The sequence below is a fragment of the Crocodylus siamensis genome, chromosome 8 (assembly GCF_052110815.1).
Source record: "Crocodylus siamensis isolate JL-2025a chromosome 8, ASM5211081v1, whole genome shotgun sequence".
In the NCBI taxonomy this organism is placed as follows: domain Eukaryota; kingdom Metazoa; phylum Chordata; order Crocodylia; family Crocodylidae; genus Crocodylus; species Crocodylus siamensis.
Genome location: NC_143402.1, coordinates 69,280,696 through 69,296,952, shown reverse-complemented (window position 1 = coordinate 69,296,952; position 16,257 = coordinate 69,280,696). Strand labels below are relative to the sequence as shown.

Here is a 16,257-nt window from a genome sequence, read left to right as displayed (position 1 = left end):
TCCAACGAGGCAGCCCATGGCTTGGCGAGTGGCACAGGGTCAGCCTCACCCCGGTGCTGCCCTGCCCAGGTGCGCCGGGCAGGAGTCGGCCGCGCACCTACAACTGAGCTGAGCAGCCTGCGCGTTGCTGAATCAGGATCAAGGCTCTTGGGCCAAGGTATTCAAAAGGGGCCTTTTAGAAACCATGTTCCTGACTCTCGATTCGTCATGCCGGATGGGCAGCGCACAGCTCGCCCAGCTGCCCGATGGGCCAAAGCATGCTGTGGGGATCAGCCAGCGCACTGAAATGCTTTTTATTAGAGGGGTTCAGTCACTAGAACAGGCGGCCGAGGCCGGGGCGGATTTGCTCGGAGGGCTGGTTTTGGGCTCAGTGCAAGGGCAAGTGGATGACATGAGGGCCCATGCTTTGTCAGCTTAAGTCATCCACTGACATCTGGCCTCAGGAATTCATGAAACTTGAAATCCAGGCCCCCTCCGGCCCTGGTTTTGAAAGCTTTAGCCACCAAGCCTTTTCCCCACCGCTGGTGTTTATTCCAAGATGCTTGGGCAGACGGTCTTGCTCGCGGAGCAACCACAAGCCATACTGACCGAAGGACACAAAAAATGTGATTTATTGCGCCCAGAATGCAGGTCCCATGCTCTTTGCAAGGCAAGGGTAAGACAATGGAAGCCATTGCCCCAAAGACTGGAATCGTGTCCTTTTGTTTTTTGGGTTTTTTTAATTTCAAAGTGTGAAAGCAACACCAATTTGCCCCCAGTTACCCTTCCTCTAGACTACCAGCACCTTCAGGCAGGCTCACATTGTTGGCACGCGGCGGTCCAGGACCGAGCGTGCTATCCCAGCAAGAACTCGCTTGGCTGATGAGTCACCACCATTTCGCTTTCCCACACAGGGCCCGCTCGCGTTGGGCGTGGGTGTGGAGCCGTGCTCAAGTGGTCTCTTGGTAGCTAGATCCCAGCGCAGATAAGGAGCTTCTCACAGCTGGAGAACAAGCCGTGCGGTTAACATCAAAGAACGAGATCGGGAGGAACAAGTTACAGCGACACGGTTCTGACAGGTTTGGTTCAAGTTACAGCAGCCGCGAATCCTTCCCAAGGCTTGGGAGTCTCATGCCGTTGGTACAGCAGTACATTTTCCCATGGAGTCAGGCCCTTGCACATTCAATTCATTCGAGGGTCTGAAAAACAATGACTTGGCTGCTTTGTTGGAGTGTTACCATCCAAAATAGACTTGGACCAAATCTTAAGAAAAAGCCGTTGCATATGCATGCACAGACCTGGCTTTGCTCAACCATCACTGCCTTACTGTACTTACTGCACTGTAAACCTCATGCTTTCCAATAGCATACTGTCACTTTTACATGTTTGGAAACTGTTACAAAATAGTATTTAGTGTTTAGCACGAACATTTTTGTCTTTGCCACCCTTCACTCAAAAATATTGTTGCATGGGCAGAAATTCAGCTACAATGCTGCATTATTCTAAGGGTTGTATAATTGCACGTCATTATGTAAAAGATCTCTTTAAGTTCAGAAAAATGCTTTTAGTCACAGTGTTTGCCAAATACTGGTGGAGTCAGATTTTTCTTATTTTTTTACAAAATTGCGATTAGGATGCACATAAGCGTTCTTTCCTGCCCAGGGCAGGGGGGCAGACTCAATGATCTACGAAGGTCCCTTCCGACCCTAAAAATCTATTAAATCTATTAAGCTGCAGCATTTCGGGAACGGCAACCATCCGGTTGCAAAGAGTAATTCTGGCCATAGCTGCAAAACATGTTGGTGTCTTTATATCTTAAATCGCTCGTAAGCCAATTAGATGATTAGATCAAGAGTATGTGATGCTCTTAAAATTGGTGCGTATAGATTAAGTCTCAGGCTAGCAGTTTTGTACCAGGGGCCGTGGCATTGCCTTTTGTAACATTCAGCGGCAAGAGCTGACTTTGGTTAGTGACATGTGTACTGAGATTAGGCCTCAAATACAAGCTAACGAGGTGACAGTCTACACTGATTTGCCCTTGTATAGCGGCATGATTGCGGCCTTGACTGCATGTGCAGCTAACACAGACTTACCTGATAGCAGTCGTCCAATTAATTAAGTGTGCTGGTAGCAGCTGCGGGTAATTAGCTAGTTTTTATGGGCAAAGATGCATATTTTATGCTGTGGGGCAAATTACTTGCATTTTGACATCTGAAAGGTTAATTTAACCCAAGTATAGGTGACAATTTCTGTTGTGCTGTTTAGCACCACCATTGTCCTGCAGTTCGTATTCAGGCAAGAGACCTATCGACTCCCACAGTTTGAGCGTGAGGATAGTAGTAGGATTGGGTCCTACGTTGAACCTGCACCAACTGCAAAAGACTGTGCCACTTCATTTGGTGGCGTCTGTTGGAGCAGATTATTTTTAAAAAATCTAAAAAAATTCCTATAAAATAGGATTTAGCCAAGAAGCTTACTTGCCAATCTGCTCCTTTTAAAGATTGACATGGTGTTCCTACAGTTAGACACAGAGGTAGCTGTTTTTGTTGGTTCAATTATCTTTCCTCTGCTTTTTTATTTTCAGTGCAGAAAATGTACGGAGAATTCCCTCCCCGTTGGCTTTTGTTTCCTCTCCCTCCCTGCATTTAGCACTTCCTGCATCTTGCTATTCTTCCAAGTGCTTTGGGCTCAAAATACACTGGTACAGGTCTTGTGATTTCTGCAAGCTGCTGCAATTTTGAGCTACAATTAGATAAAATCTAGCTTTAGCTTTTGTGTGGGAAATGAGGAAGCCTGTTCTGCTTTAGTAGTAAGGTTTCTCTCCTCTTCCCCGCAGCCCCTGCTGCCTGACCCCATCGCCACGTTTTAAACGTCCTCTGCAGGGGAAGAAAATCAATGCTAAGAAGTGAGACTTAAACTTGCCGATTGTTATGAACTATTTGGCAACCCCACCATTCCCTCGTGCTTACACTGAAGAAAACCAGGGCGTTCCAGACAGCCGAGCGGCATCCCAGAAGGAAAATACTTGCGTCTCTTTGGCTTCTCCGAATTAAACTAGCCCTTGTTCATCGGCAACTGGACTTGACAGCTTACACACACCCACAGCGCTGCCCAGCAGAGCTGATTTTCCTGCTTTGGACACAATGAACAGCTGCCCAGGGCCTACCCCACCAGCAGCCATCGCAGCACCAAAATGCGCGCTGCCAGAGTCCACAATAGTCCCACGTGTCGAACCTTTATGTCTCATCAGAGAGGTCTCTTTTCTCCAGTATCATCTAAACACCCTATCCCTCAGCCACCAAATGGCTCCTTAACTGGTGGTCCTGCTCCAACATTTCGACTATTTTTCTTCACTGAAACTTTCCCATATAATATGCAGGGTAAAGCAGCATCGTTTTCCACGGTACTGCAGCTTGTTGCCACATGGTTATTGCATAGTTGTGTTATTAGCTGAGAGCTGAAATGAGGGCGTGCTTCATGCTGCTCTACAACCATCTCCCCTCCACCCTTGTCTTGTAATGGAGGTAGAAGTGCAGAGATCACTGCGGGGCTGCTGTGACGGCAGGGGGCAATTTAGCCCGGCTATAACTCGCTCACCCTCCTAAATAAAAAGATCGGCCTATTTCCGCCTCCCTCTCCAGCATTGTCAATTTAAGGAAGTTTTTTCTCCTGAGATCTAATTCAAATCTACTTCAGTTTAAGCCTGTGCTTCACATCCTACTCGACACGGTCAACCTTATTAACCATTTCTGAACAATTTAAGGTTTTCTGGGCCTGAAGTTTCCAGGCTAAAAATTTAAATTTAAAATCTCAGTTCCTGTAACATAGGATGTGCAATGTAATGAGATTTGATAAACCAGTATAAAGTGCAACTTAGTAACAAAACAGCTCCAGGTTTCCAAGTTGCTGTGTGCACCTCCTAATGCATTTCTACTGCCCTCCCCACTGCAAAGGTCATTGCTGTTGAAATGAAACCCTTCTTCAGCATTTTAAATCAAGTCCTCCTTGGGCACGCTGACGTAAATCCAGAATTCCTCTGGTGAAATCAATGGAATTAAGTCTCAATTTACTGAGCAGACTGTGGACAATTGCATGTTGTTGCAGCCTCTCACAAATAGGACAAATATTGCAAGTTCATGATGATGCTCTGCAATAGGTAGCGTTTAGTTAAAAAACCCGATTAAAAATGTGCTGTACGACAGAAACACTCCGCTGTTACCTTAATCCTGAATTAAGTTCAGCACACAAGTTGCAACCTAGCAGACCCCAGCCAGAATTTCCAGTTTGCCCCTCGTATTCCCAGTCTGAAACAGGGCCTTATTTATTACTCGGCAGCAGCACTGCATAAGGAGGTCGTTGATCTTTTTTAGACCCAGATTTACTATATATTCTTAATACCATCATTGAACCGGTCTAGGCACTGCTGCTAGGTCTCGGTCTCCAATTCCAGGAAGACCCTTCATTCTGCAAGCCGCTCCATGCTTGTGCAAGCCCCACTGGAGGCAGTGGGGATCCCTGCAGCCACAGACATGTGGCCTCGAGTGCCTTGTGTGATGAAGGTACAAGCCTTCCTTTTAGATTAGCTTGCTGGAGGCTTATGCAATGCCTCTGGTGCACAAAGCGTCCACTTGGTAAAAGGGTACTTTTCCCCCTTGAGGGCTGTCTACAGAGAAAGTTACACACGTGAACAGCCCCTGGAATCTCACTCAGCCCCCTGGTTATTGCACCAGCAAAAATCTTGAGTTCAGATAATAAATAGAAATCCTCTCTCAGTTCCAGGGTATGTTAAGTGATTTCCACTCCCTCCCCCCCCGCCCGGTAAGATTACTATATTTTGTCTTCTCTCAACTCTCTTTTCTAACCAGAACTGGTGCTTCAGGTAAAGGTTCAGACCCACTGGCGAAAATTACTTCCTTGAAATTGAATTAGACCGACAAGAATCGACTTATCAGGATCTGCTGAGTGAGTTGCTGTGAATGGGATGCGAATCCAGAGCACGTGGAAAAGATTAGGAAGTTACCTGATACTCTAGTAAGAAAGGTAAGCACTTACACATTCAGCTTCTAACTCAAATAATGCTCGATTTCTCTGCCCTTGTGAATCCCAGGGAGTGTTACTGTGCAATAGCAGTCTGTGAACCAGAATTTACTGGGTTTTTTTCCCCTCCTCCTGACCCCCCACTCCCAAAAAAAGTGGGGAGGGGAAAGGGCCAAACTCAAGAAACTGCTGTAGGTTCTTCCTCTGTAATTGTCTATCGAAATGTATGAGCGTATTCTCCTAAAACTTATGACATGACGGAGGAAAATCCACATTTTTCTGGTACTTTATTCCAACTGAACAAACTAGCGAACTTGTTGAGGATCATGCATATTTATTGCTTGAATATATCACTGCTGTTTTAAAATGCAGAGAGCTGCACCTTGGTTTTTCTTACAAGCCAGCTAAGCATATGCCTTCAGCAATTATTAATACTTTCTCCCTCTCTGCTCAGACGCTACTTGTCTGTAACTGGTTCTGTAACTGAAATCAACAGGCCTGATCTTTGCTTGAGCCGATGCAGGCACTGACCTTAGCAATATTTTGGCTGGAGCAGTCACTGCATGAAGAATACACTGCAGGTTCTGCGATTCTTTTTTTTTGCTCCCCTCTGGCCCTATGCTACTAGCAAGACACATACTCCATCCTTATTTAGTCTATCTAAACCTGGTATCAGGTACCTGGTACCAGGTCTGGTATTGGCTTATATTTGCATGCATGATCTTGTACCAGTTTCTGTATACAAACAAGACGTTTACATGCATTTTTTTATTTCCACCTTCTTTTAAAAGGACAAAGATGCTGCAAGACTTCAGGACTTTCAAGAACTGCAGCTGGTTCTAGTGCAGAGTAACAAGTCTTTTAGAAACCTTGCATCAACACCAACAAAGGTCTTGTTACAATAGTAAAGCATCCAAGCTTATGTACTGATCTTCCTCAGCATATCTAGCATGTGAACAGCTCAATCATATGCAACTGTCTTTTGAAGGGGGAGACCCACTTGTGTGTGAGACCTTAAGTTACTGTCAGGATTAATATTGTAATAGTTTATCTTTGATATTTAATATCCCTGTTGCCTTTTTACATTATATTCTATTTAGATACAGGATACTACTAAAGCTGACATGTTTGGGATATAACAAGCTATGAGTATTTGGCAACAGAAGGTAGGAAAAGTCTTGGAAACTGCTGATATCAAAAGTGACTACCCCTCTCTCTGCTCTTACTAAAGTCCGCTGGAAGTCAGGCACAGTTGGATATAAATCTCACTTCCTGCATCACTTCTTGACATCATTTGCTGTACAGAACTGTTCTCTGAAAACAAATTGTGTTTCTGGGCTGCAGCCCCATCTCCAGGTCCGCAGGACCTTCCAACAGAGATGTAAGGGCTAGTGCTAGAGTCCTGAAGGTCTTGGTTTTCCCATCTCCTTTGTCTCTCCACAAACAAGGCCTTTTAATTATTAAAAAGGATGTAGCTTCCAGTCAGCAGTTGAAAGTGGGATCTAGAAGTCTGACCAGATTCACTGAATCACTAGTCTTACTGGAGGCAACATGTGGTGTGTGTTAGAGCAGTAATATTCAAGAACTGGTGACTTCTGTTGGCTAACAACCAAACAGGGTAAGCCTAAGACTTGTGTCAAACCATGTTTACTGAACACTTCCATTTCCTCCCCCCACTTAAAAGGAATTGCATAAATTAACATGATTTCAGTAACAAATATGCAACTTAATGATTTAAAAAAAAAAAAGTAAAAATCTTACAAGTTTGGGAATAAACCTGAAAGCACCCTTGTATGTAAAGCTGAACTCCACCCCTGAACATCTTCAAGAACTTTACAAGACATGGAAGTTTGTGGGTGCAACAGCTGGAAGGAAAGCTGCCAGGGATGAATGGTGGTTTGTTTTAAATAGCTACTTAGTAATGCGTGGCCCTCTACCAGACACTAATCACCGCTTTTGGCCAATGGTTCAAGTGTTAGTAATTTTAGAAACATACCGTTTCCTTGAATCAGCCTATCACCAGCACAGATCAGGAGAGCTGGGTTAATTTCTGTGGCACGGATAACAGAAGATGCGTTTTGTTCATTGAAGTGGAAGTATTTTAGCTTTAGAGAACTTGGCTTTTGCCTAGCCAAACCAAATAAAGATGCGTAGATGGGGAGAAGTGAGGCAACTAGCACCGTGTACATAGAGTTCTTAAAAGCCTACCTTCTTTATGCGTCTCCCCCACCTGTGGCTCTCCATAGCACCACCTGACTGCACTTTTAAATGGCAACAAACTTCAGTCAAATAATTAATCAAAACAGCTGAATGTTTCTAGGCTTTTCATGTCCACGTGTTAAAAAGAACAAACAAGCAAACAGCCATGTGGCTCTAACCCTGAAGCAAGACTTGCATGAAGGCCATCTAGGTTAGGGACAGCAGTTGCATACAAACCAGTTTAAGTGATCAGAAACTGGATTAAACCTGGAACAGCAGCTCAGTGCACATAAACCAGTTTCAAAATGGCTGAAACTGTTTTAAAATAAACCAGGTTGAATGTAGTATCAGACTTAACTGATTTGGATCAAACCGGTTTATGAAACTTCTGTCCCAGACCTCTTCTCGGTTCAAGTTAAATCACAGTCCCTCAGTATCCCAGCATGCTTTGCAGCCCTGGGCTGGTCTGTGCTGTCTGCTCCAGAGAGCAGGGCTGGCCTACCCCTCTGCTCCCTAGCTGGAGCAGTGAGGGCTGGCTGACAAGGGGGAGGGGGGAGCAAGCCCAGCGGGGGATGCAACCCTCTCTAAATGGAGAAGACTGCCCCCCCCCCCCCGCAGCAAACGGGAGAGTGGCTAAGCACCCCTTTCCCCACTCAAACTTACTGCTGGCTGCAACTGTGGACTACAAATCCCAGCAAGAAGACGAAGTGACAAGCATTCCTGCAGAGCCCTGCTGCTGTGATTTTGGACTGTAAATCCCAGAGACCCCAGGGGCAGCAGAAAGAGGAAGTGAACACAGCCAGAAAGCTGTGCTCTGGCACCCCCCAGCTTCTGGCCTGAGGCACTGCAGGCATGTCGCTGCATTTCCTGAATCAAAGGTAAATGTTTGTTCACTTCTGTTTCAATTTAATCTGTGCAGCTTAGACTAACCTGCAAAGACTGAATCGATTCAGTCTCGGGCTCTTTTAACTGTCTGTACCTAGCTCTACTGTCTGCTAAAGGGCAAACTTTACTAGACATTTTATCAACTTCATGATTTACAGCTACACACTTTTAACTCACCACTTTCTCCCCATGCAGACGCACTGAAGGTATTGAAACGCTCTGGTAGGTAGACAGTATTATTTCCCTGCATTCTGGCAGACAATGAGCTCCTGAAGTTAGGGCAGACTGGGTGGAGGCCTTAGAACTACACTGCAATGGCACTTTCTTCTGTTCAGCTGGAGGCTCCGTGACATGGAAATCTGACCCTTCCAGCTGCTACTTATTCATCTTCCTGATAAGAAGATGTAGTGTAAACACCTAACATTAAATTCCTCTTCCACCTCTAACTCCCTTATGAAGCTGTGCTCCTGCAGCTACTTTCAGACAGCTCCAGGCAGCATTTGGGTATTTTTATTAGCTAAGGCACTACAATTTTTTGGCAGAGACTTCAATTTATAATACTGCAAAACATAGTCCAATTTATTGCAGTCCATTGAGACAACACTTACTTTCCTTTGCAGTGCCTGCTGCACTGTATAAACCAAGGCTATCTGAGCACATTTTGTTAAATGTAGGTATTTCTGTATTTGACTAACAAGCTTAAGACTATATGTGGGTATGGGATAGCACAGCGGATTAACAAAGGGGACTAGTAACTTACTAAAGCCAGCCAGCTTTTAATGTAAGTGGTTCAAAACAAGCTACCACATGTTCTAGATTACTTCTGCACCCCTCCATCATACATGATTGTTTTGACACAGCTGCAAGCACTCTGTCAATCTGTGCCTCAGTACTACTTACATAGTTTAATAACCAGAGTCAACAGAAAGCTGAGCTCCTTCATCCACTACCCACAAGTCATCCAAAAGTCCTCTCCTCCACGGGCCTGTTGTGCACTCATAAGCTGGGTCAGGAATTGAGGTCCTGCTCTACTCATACTAAGACCTGTATACATTTAATTTTTCATCAAGCTGCATTCATTTCTCTGGCAGGAAGCAAGGGTTTCTCTTAGCAGTTACTAATTATGGCACAAACCTGACTCTAGTGAAGTGTTGTTTTTTTTTTTTTTATGTATGAAATAACTGTGGAACACTTAATAGCTATATGGTTTAGAATTAAGGATACTTACACATCTAGCTTTGCTTAGAAAAATAAAAACGGTTGTCTTTTTTTTTTTTTTTAATATTGCCTCAGTTACTGAAGAGGTTAGCTATGGAACAATTCCCACAACTCTTTACAAAGAGGAACTATTAGCTTTATATTAACACTAAAACACTAACAAGTCTACTGCCCATAACAATCTGTTGCTGACTGACTGAGTCAGTATACACATTTAGAGAAATATTTTTATGTTTTATGCAGTTTGATCAGTTTTCAGGTGCACTAGCTATATCAACTACTAATTTCTTTGAACTGAATAAAGACTGTGAATGAGAAAAGCATCACTGATGCTCTTAGCCAATATCAGCTGTTTCAAGCAAACAGATTTTTACATCTTTGTCTTTAGCCTTAAATCTCTGGCTTCTAATACAATCACCTTGGGGGTTAATTAGTAGTAGATGGTCTCAAACTTAAACACAAAATGCCAAGGCTTGAGGCTACTCCCAACATTCAGCTTTATTGTTGGGATACTGCTCTGAACACTTTCAAACTGAGCTTTCAGCTGAGATTAACTTGTGAAAGCTCATTACAACAAGGGTTTTCACAAACCTATTCCTGCAGTTAATGGGAAATTGCATTTCTACAAGGAAAGTCAGGTTCAAGAGGGCCCAGTAAGACAGAAAAGGTAAGAAAGAACTGGCAGCTAAGCCTTAAAAGAGATGGTAAGCAGCTCAGTAGCAGAACCAGAGTATAGGTGTGTCTTCCTCATCTTTAACACAACCTTTTTGCCTACGTAGAGCTGAGGAAGTTTCAATACAATTCTTACAAAACAACCCTGAAAAGCTTTTAAGCCAAGATTTAGATGCTGACATGTCACTCCAGACATGGTCTAAAGCTGAAGTATCCTTCCTTAGCCTTGCTTTTCTCTGGAGATGGATGAGTAGCAGCCTTTGTCCTGCCAATAAGGATGTTCATTACAATCTGAAACAGACGCTGTTAATGAAGTTATAGTTGTGACTACACCAGTAGATCAGCTACTCAATGTTATTTTTTCAATTTTTCTTCAGCTTCAAGCCAGTAGCAATTATATCTTTACTTCAAACAGCTACATTCCCCTTTGACAGAGGTGCATATGGCTTAGAAACCATGGGCATTTCATACGCATATATTTGTCTGCTCCAACGTGCTAGAAATCCAGCACGTTGGAATAGACTCGATTAATCTAGTCTGCTCTGCGCGCTACCTGATGTGCTCTGTGCTGTGTCGTGTGCATTTGTATAAACAGCAAAATGCACAAGTGCTGAGAAAGTGGCACCTTTGAAGGGTTTGAGTTCAAAAGTGTGCTGCCACCATTTTCTTAGCACTGACACACATTTCACAACTTATACAAGCGCATGCGCCACAAAAGTGTAGAAAATGCAGCGCAAAAGTGTACAAATGCCCCATGCTTTTAACAGGTCCTTACATTTCAACACCACCATCCATGTGACAGTACACTGTGTACTGCAATAGAATTACTTGCCCTTGGGAAGGGTAAGAACTTTTTAAAATTAATTTTCTGTCCTAGATTGAATAATGGCCTACTGATTTTCTATAATCTGACCCAAAACCCTGAAAGTGCTGAAGTACAACTTGCATTTTCATGACTAGAGTTTTACAAGATGTCAGATCATGTTACTGAATTCAATCTAACATCTTCTACTCCTATGCAAAACATAGTCTAAGCTAAGTTCTCCAGTGCCTCACACCTCATTTAGCCATTTATAACTCAGCAAAGCAGAACATGTAGACTGAAAAATGCTACTAGCCCAACACATACCAATCATATATTGGAATAACATTCACTGGCTATCTCCAATTTCTGAGGACAGGATGATTTTGTCGATATAAATGGTGATGATATAGTTGGGAATACTCCTGCTCTGAGCAGCAGGTTGGACTAGATGACCTCCTGAGGTCCTTTCCAGCCCTCATTTTCTGTGATTCTATAAGTCTGTTGTGATTCTGATTAGCGCACAACTTTTGGCTTCTGTGCCTGCAGCTCCATACAGCTCCTTTCCTATCTATGAAAGAATATTTATCACAGAAAATCCATTTAACTGAATGTACAAGGATAAATACCAGCCAGAAGAGAGACTGCTCTTGAACGATCTGATCCAGAGAATGGAACAATATGGCACAGAAGTCAAAGAGCAGCAATCAGAAACGGAACTGTCTCATGTTCCATTTCATTAGAGAGACCAAGTTACATGATGTCTGAAGTAAATGTTTCCACAAATAATCCAATTAATAAAGGCTCCATATTAACTTTCTCTAAAGATGCTTGTCATGCTCCCTGATCAACATTCAGACCCAGAATGCATAATGCTAACATGAAGACTAATCAAATGGTTTTTATTTTGAACGCTGGAGCACTGCAAAGATTCAACCCACCCCTTCCTCACCACCAGCCAACTGAGATAAGCTTTGCTGCAATACAACCTCACAGGAGAGTTTAGTGTAGAAAAGAACATGCACTCCAAACTACTTTAATATACAAAATATGTCCACTTATTTTGCCTAATTTCCAATGAAGTGTTTGAATTGCTGTTAGGATGCAAACATGGCAGCAGTTACAGTACTGTAGGAAAACAGACACCGGGACCGACACTGCTTTAATATCTCAACGGCTTTACTTTCTATCCTCAGGAAACTGAAACCTGTATTTGTGTTTTGAATTTCCATTCTGATTAAGTAGGGGTATATACCTGAAGGTGGGGAGAAAGGGCCTCTTCAAAACTTTTTCTAATCTGCTTTATTAGAGGGAAAAACATAGCCATGCTTTTGTACTTTATTTGACTCCTAAGAAAATAAAGTGTGGCAAAAGTCCTGTAGCTTATAATAATGTGCAAGTGTTTAAGAAGTAACCAGGAGTTAGAAGGCGCTCACCTGTTAACAGTTAGGTTTTAGGAACAACTACGTTGAAAGAGTCAAAAAGGAAGAAAACCAGAATAACTGACCATCCAAATTAATGGATAAGCTTGAAGACACAAATAAATTTATTAAGAAATAAGTGTATTTAATACTAAACTTTCAATGACAGAGACAATCAAATCTGTAACAGAAATTCAAAGATACTTTATTATTTCCATTTCTGGTATATCAAGAAGCTAGGTAGAGCCTAGTTGTAAAAATGGGATTAATTTTAGTTTGCTTCACACAAATACTAAACATTTATTCCTGTGTTTTAAAGTCCAAGAATGAAAACTTGCAATTAAACACTGAGCAAGCCATGTGTTCAGGTTATGTTGGTTTCTTAAAAAGTCTTAAAAGAAAAAAAAAGATACAGGACTTATATTTTCAGTAGCACATATGCTATTAACACATCCCTCTGAACTCTGGGAGGTAACACCAGTCCTGAATTAAATTTTATAAAAAATTCTAACTGAACTTAATATTTTTCTACGTCACTACAGCTTTCTTTCACCTCATTTTAAAGCAGATCTTCATTAAGCTGTCTTCCGGATTCTTCACAGACTCTTCACGTGGGAGTCCTATAATGCAAAATTTTGGGAAAGCAGACAATTAAACAACGCAAAGAGAGTTTAGATTACCATTCCTAAATATTGGCCCAGTTGTTAGCTGTCATCTTACTCTACTACGACGTCAACACTGACCAGTAGGGGCTTTAGGAGCAATACTGTCATATTAATAGTTTAAGGATGGCACATTAAGTGTTTAAGAGTTCCTAGCACAAAGAGTGAAGCTATACTAATAGCTTATGTTGCAAGGAGCTGATGTAAAATCAGAGGTATTCTCCAAGTGTTAGTTCCTTATTTTAGGAATATCTCTAAGAATCCTTTATTTAAGCAAGCTAGGTCAAGAAATGGAAGAAAACTTTTAAAGTTGATACAGTATTTTTATGTCCTAATGTTTAGGTTTTTTTTTTTTTTTTATAATAAATCAGAATGGTCAGCACACATTCTTGCCACGTAGTACTGTAACAGTTTCAGGGCATCTGGCCTTTGTATTTACATTTGCCTCACAAGTCTGATTTCAGCCATTATACTGCATGGTACTATGGCCGACTGCAAATTCTCCTACACAGTAGGAAATATTAAACACATACCTCTTAAAGACTTGAATTGCATTGAATGTAACAAGGCGGTTATTATGTAGTGTTTATTGCATTTAAAACTCTTTAAAGATATCTAATTCTGGGCAGCACTGCATCCCTACATACAGTTGAAAGAAAATTCCATTCTGTTAACATCAGATTTACAATTTTCACACAATACACAAAAATCCTTTTCACTATCTTGTAAATAAAAACACAACAGTAAGCTTAAAGATTACAGGCAACAGCATTCAAACATGGATGTGGGTAGAGAAAGGAGTACCTGGCATGAGTACCTGCTTAGTTTGACTGAATCCTTGATTTTTAATTTGGCTTTTCATGGGCCGCTCACAACACCAACGCTGTGTGAGGTATGGTAGTCAGCTGCAATAATTCATAAACCCTACACTTCCATCAATCCAATGCTACTGGCTCTCGAGTTACAGAACAAACTGCATTAGAATGCAAGGCAATAAAGCAAAAAAAACTAGAAACATCCTTGACAAAGAAATACTAGCAGTTTATATAAAAACAAAGTAGTCCAACATGTGCCTCAAATATTAAGTATTAAAGCAAATGTTTCTGCTGATGTACCAACACAATATGGACTTAAATACAAAAAACAGTTCAATTTCTTTTAAAAAAAAGCGACAACAAAATCCCTAAAATTAAAAAAAGGATAATTAAGTTTTCTATGGTGACCATATTACAAGTATGTTCCAAAGAGGCACACTAATGGGGGCACGAGTCTGCTACAAAATAGCCGAGACAAAACAATGTACCTCAAAATGTTTTGCAGGACTACACTGTCTTTTCCTTCAGAAGGTGCTTTAGTTAGTCTTCTTACTTGGCTTAGTTCCATCTTCATCTGTGCATACTTACGCTGCACTGTTAAACAGTAACAAAAAGCCCTAATCAAAGTTTGAAATAATACACTTACCTCTGTCTGATCTGAGGTCATATCAGATCAGTTTTAATTGGACTGAGTGTCACCTTCAGATTTAATGTCTTCACTGGTCCCATTGACCTCATTCTTAGTCTCACTCTCCTTCGAGTCTGTGTTTGTGTCTTCACTCTGTTTTTCTCGACTACTGGACTTCATACTACTTTTTTTATCATCAGATCCCCTCTTTTCTGCCATGAGAGAAGACATTAACCATGGATTTCAAAGTAAAAACACATACATTGCACAAGAGGTATGGACCATACAAGATCGAACCAAATCATTACTACTATAAACTGAAACCAGCAGCAAAGTTGTAGGAAAATGCTTTTGACTAATTATGTTAGAAGGGGCAGGATAGAAGGAAAGGGAAAAAAAAAAAGTCAGCAGGGGATGGGAGGAGGCAGGAAAGACAGCTCCGAAAAGGACCAGTTACTCAGCTGCATGCTTGAAGACAAAAAGTGGGGAGCATATGGTTGTTTGACCGCCTAGCACCCTTACGTAAAGGAGCCAACATTATAGGCCCCAAATAAATTGATGTCCTTATCACCTCCACCATATACATCTCTCGTTAAACACGGCTCTTGAGCATAGAATCAAGAAGCAACAAAAGGATAAGGCAGTGCTACTCTATCACTTACTGAACCAAAACCAGTTGCAGGAGGGAGAGAGCAAACCAGTAATTCTCAACTAAGTTGCAGTGGCATCCTTTTAAGGGCGCTACACAGTATTAGTACCGTCAGGTGTGCAAACACCTACATGATGATTCACAATTAAAACCCAGGTATTTTAAATATGAATCCATAGCATCAAAAACATTCTGACCTGTTGTGTCTTTCTGAGTTCTCTGCAAGAGGAGAACTACTCTATTTTTCTGTAGCCAAAAAAACAAATGAAAGCCAAGAACTGGCATTTTTTGAGGGGTGTCTCAAGACTAAGGAGGCTAAGAACCAATGAGGGAAAATGGACAGAAGTACCCAACCATAAAAACACGACTAGGTTTGAAACATGGATCAAGAGGAATATCAAAGTTGACTTCACTGGGACAAAAACTGCAAAGGAAGTTGTTTCAGGTATGTGCTTTAGCCTGCACTTAATTTCTTATTTGATTTTCCCATTCCCAGTTACAGAAAAGCTGGGATAAACCCACCAAAGACAGAAAAACAGCAATCTGCTTAACAGGAACAGATCAAAAGGACCCCATAATTAATTCAGGAGTTAGATACGTGACTGGCAACAGAGCATGGTATATTGCTTGAAAAGCTGGTATTTTCTTGTCTTCAATCTTCAGAGTGAAGGAATAATGCCAAAAGCAGCAAAGTTTTCCAGGCAAAGAAAAGTATTCACATAGTTATAGGTGTTTGTCTCTTCCCTAAATGCATAAGTTTAAACGCACACAAATTTTAGTTGCTCTTATCACTTCAAACCACATGTATGATCAGAAGCACAATTTGAAAAATTTTAGAAGCCCACCTATAGAATGAAACCATTCAAGCTTTCTCAGATGAATTATGCCCAATTATCAAGGTACCAAAAAGTGTAATCCACAAGCTAAAAACTTCTAGGGTGTAGCATCTGTACTGGCACAGCACTTCTATACTTCAGAAGAGAGGAGGAGAAAAAGTTAAGTTTTAGAAAAGGAGTAAGATTGCAGCCTTGCTTTGGTCAGATAAACCACCTAAAAGGCAAAAACCCCAAACCCAAGAGGCAGAGAACTGCCTAAAGAACACTGGAACTGAAGGTTTCATCAAAAGCAGTACATCCAGTGTAATGGGTGGAGAACGCATGTACTGACATCCAAACAGTTAAAACTCTTACTAGTGCTGCCTGAGTGCCTATCTACCCTCTCTGCTATCACTGCTCAGGAAGATTGCACTCTAACTGACCTTGTGGAAAAGTCTTCTTTTTGTCCTACACG

The 16,257-nt window shown here is 41.8% G+C and overlaps 1 protein-coding gene and 1 long non-coding RNA gene across 5 annotated transcripts in view; one reads left to right on the top strand and one right to left on the bottom strand.

The window, feature by feature from the left end:
• LOC149859000 (uncharacterized) overlaps positions 1-12,169 on the top strand; it is an 81,816-nt gene extending 69,647 nt beyond the window's left edge. Inside the window, exons 3-4 of the long non-coding RNA XR_016443995.1 lie at positions 4,845-5,019; positions 5,808-12,169. This is a non-coding gene — a long non-coding RNA (uncharacterized LOC149859000). The remainder of the gene's footprint in view (positions 1-4,844; positions 5,020-5,807) is intronic.
• Positions 12,170-12,397: 228 nt separating this feature from the next.
• LUC7L3 (LUC7 like 3 pre-mRNA splicing factor) overlaps positions 12,398-16,257 on the bottom strand; it is a 30,331-nt gene continuing 26,471 nt past the window's right edge. For 2 of the 4 annotated variants that reach the window (XM_090061479.1, XM_090061478.1), the window contains exons 10-11: positions 14,390-14,530; positions 12,398-14,284 (exon numbers count right to left, since the gene is read on the bottom strand). In XM_090061479.1, coding sequence (XP_089917605.1) covers positions 14,103-14,284; positions 14,390-14,530 — 323 coding nt within the window. In that variant the 3' untranslated portion in view covers positions 12,398-14,102. Of the gene's footprint in view, positions 14,285-14,336; positions 14,531-16,257 lie in introns of all 4 variants that reach the window. The other 2 variants (XM_090061480.1, XM_090061481.1) reach the window with 2 other exon arrangements.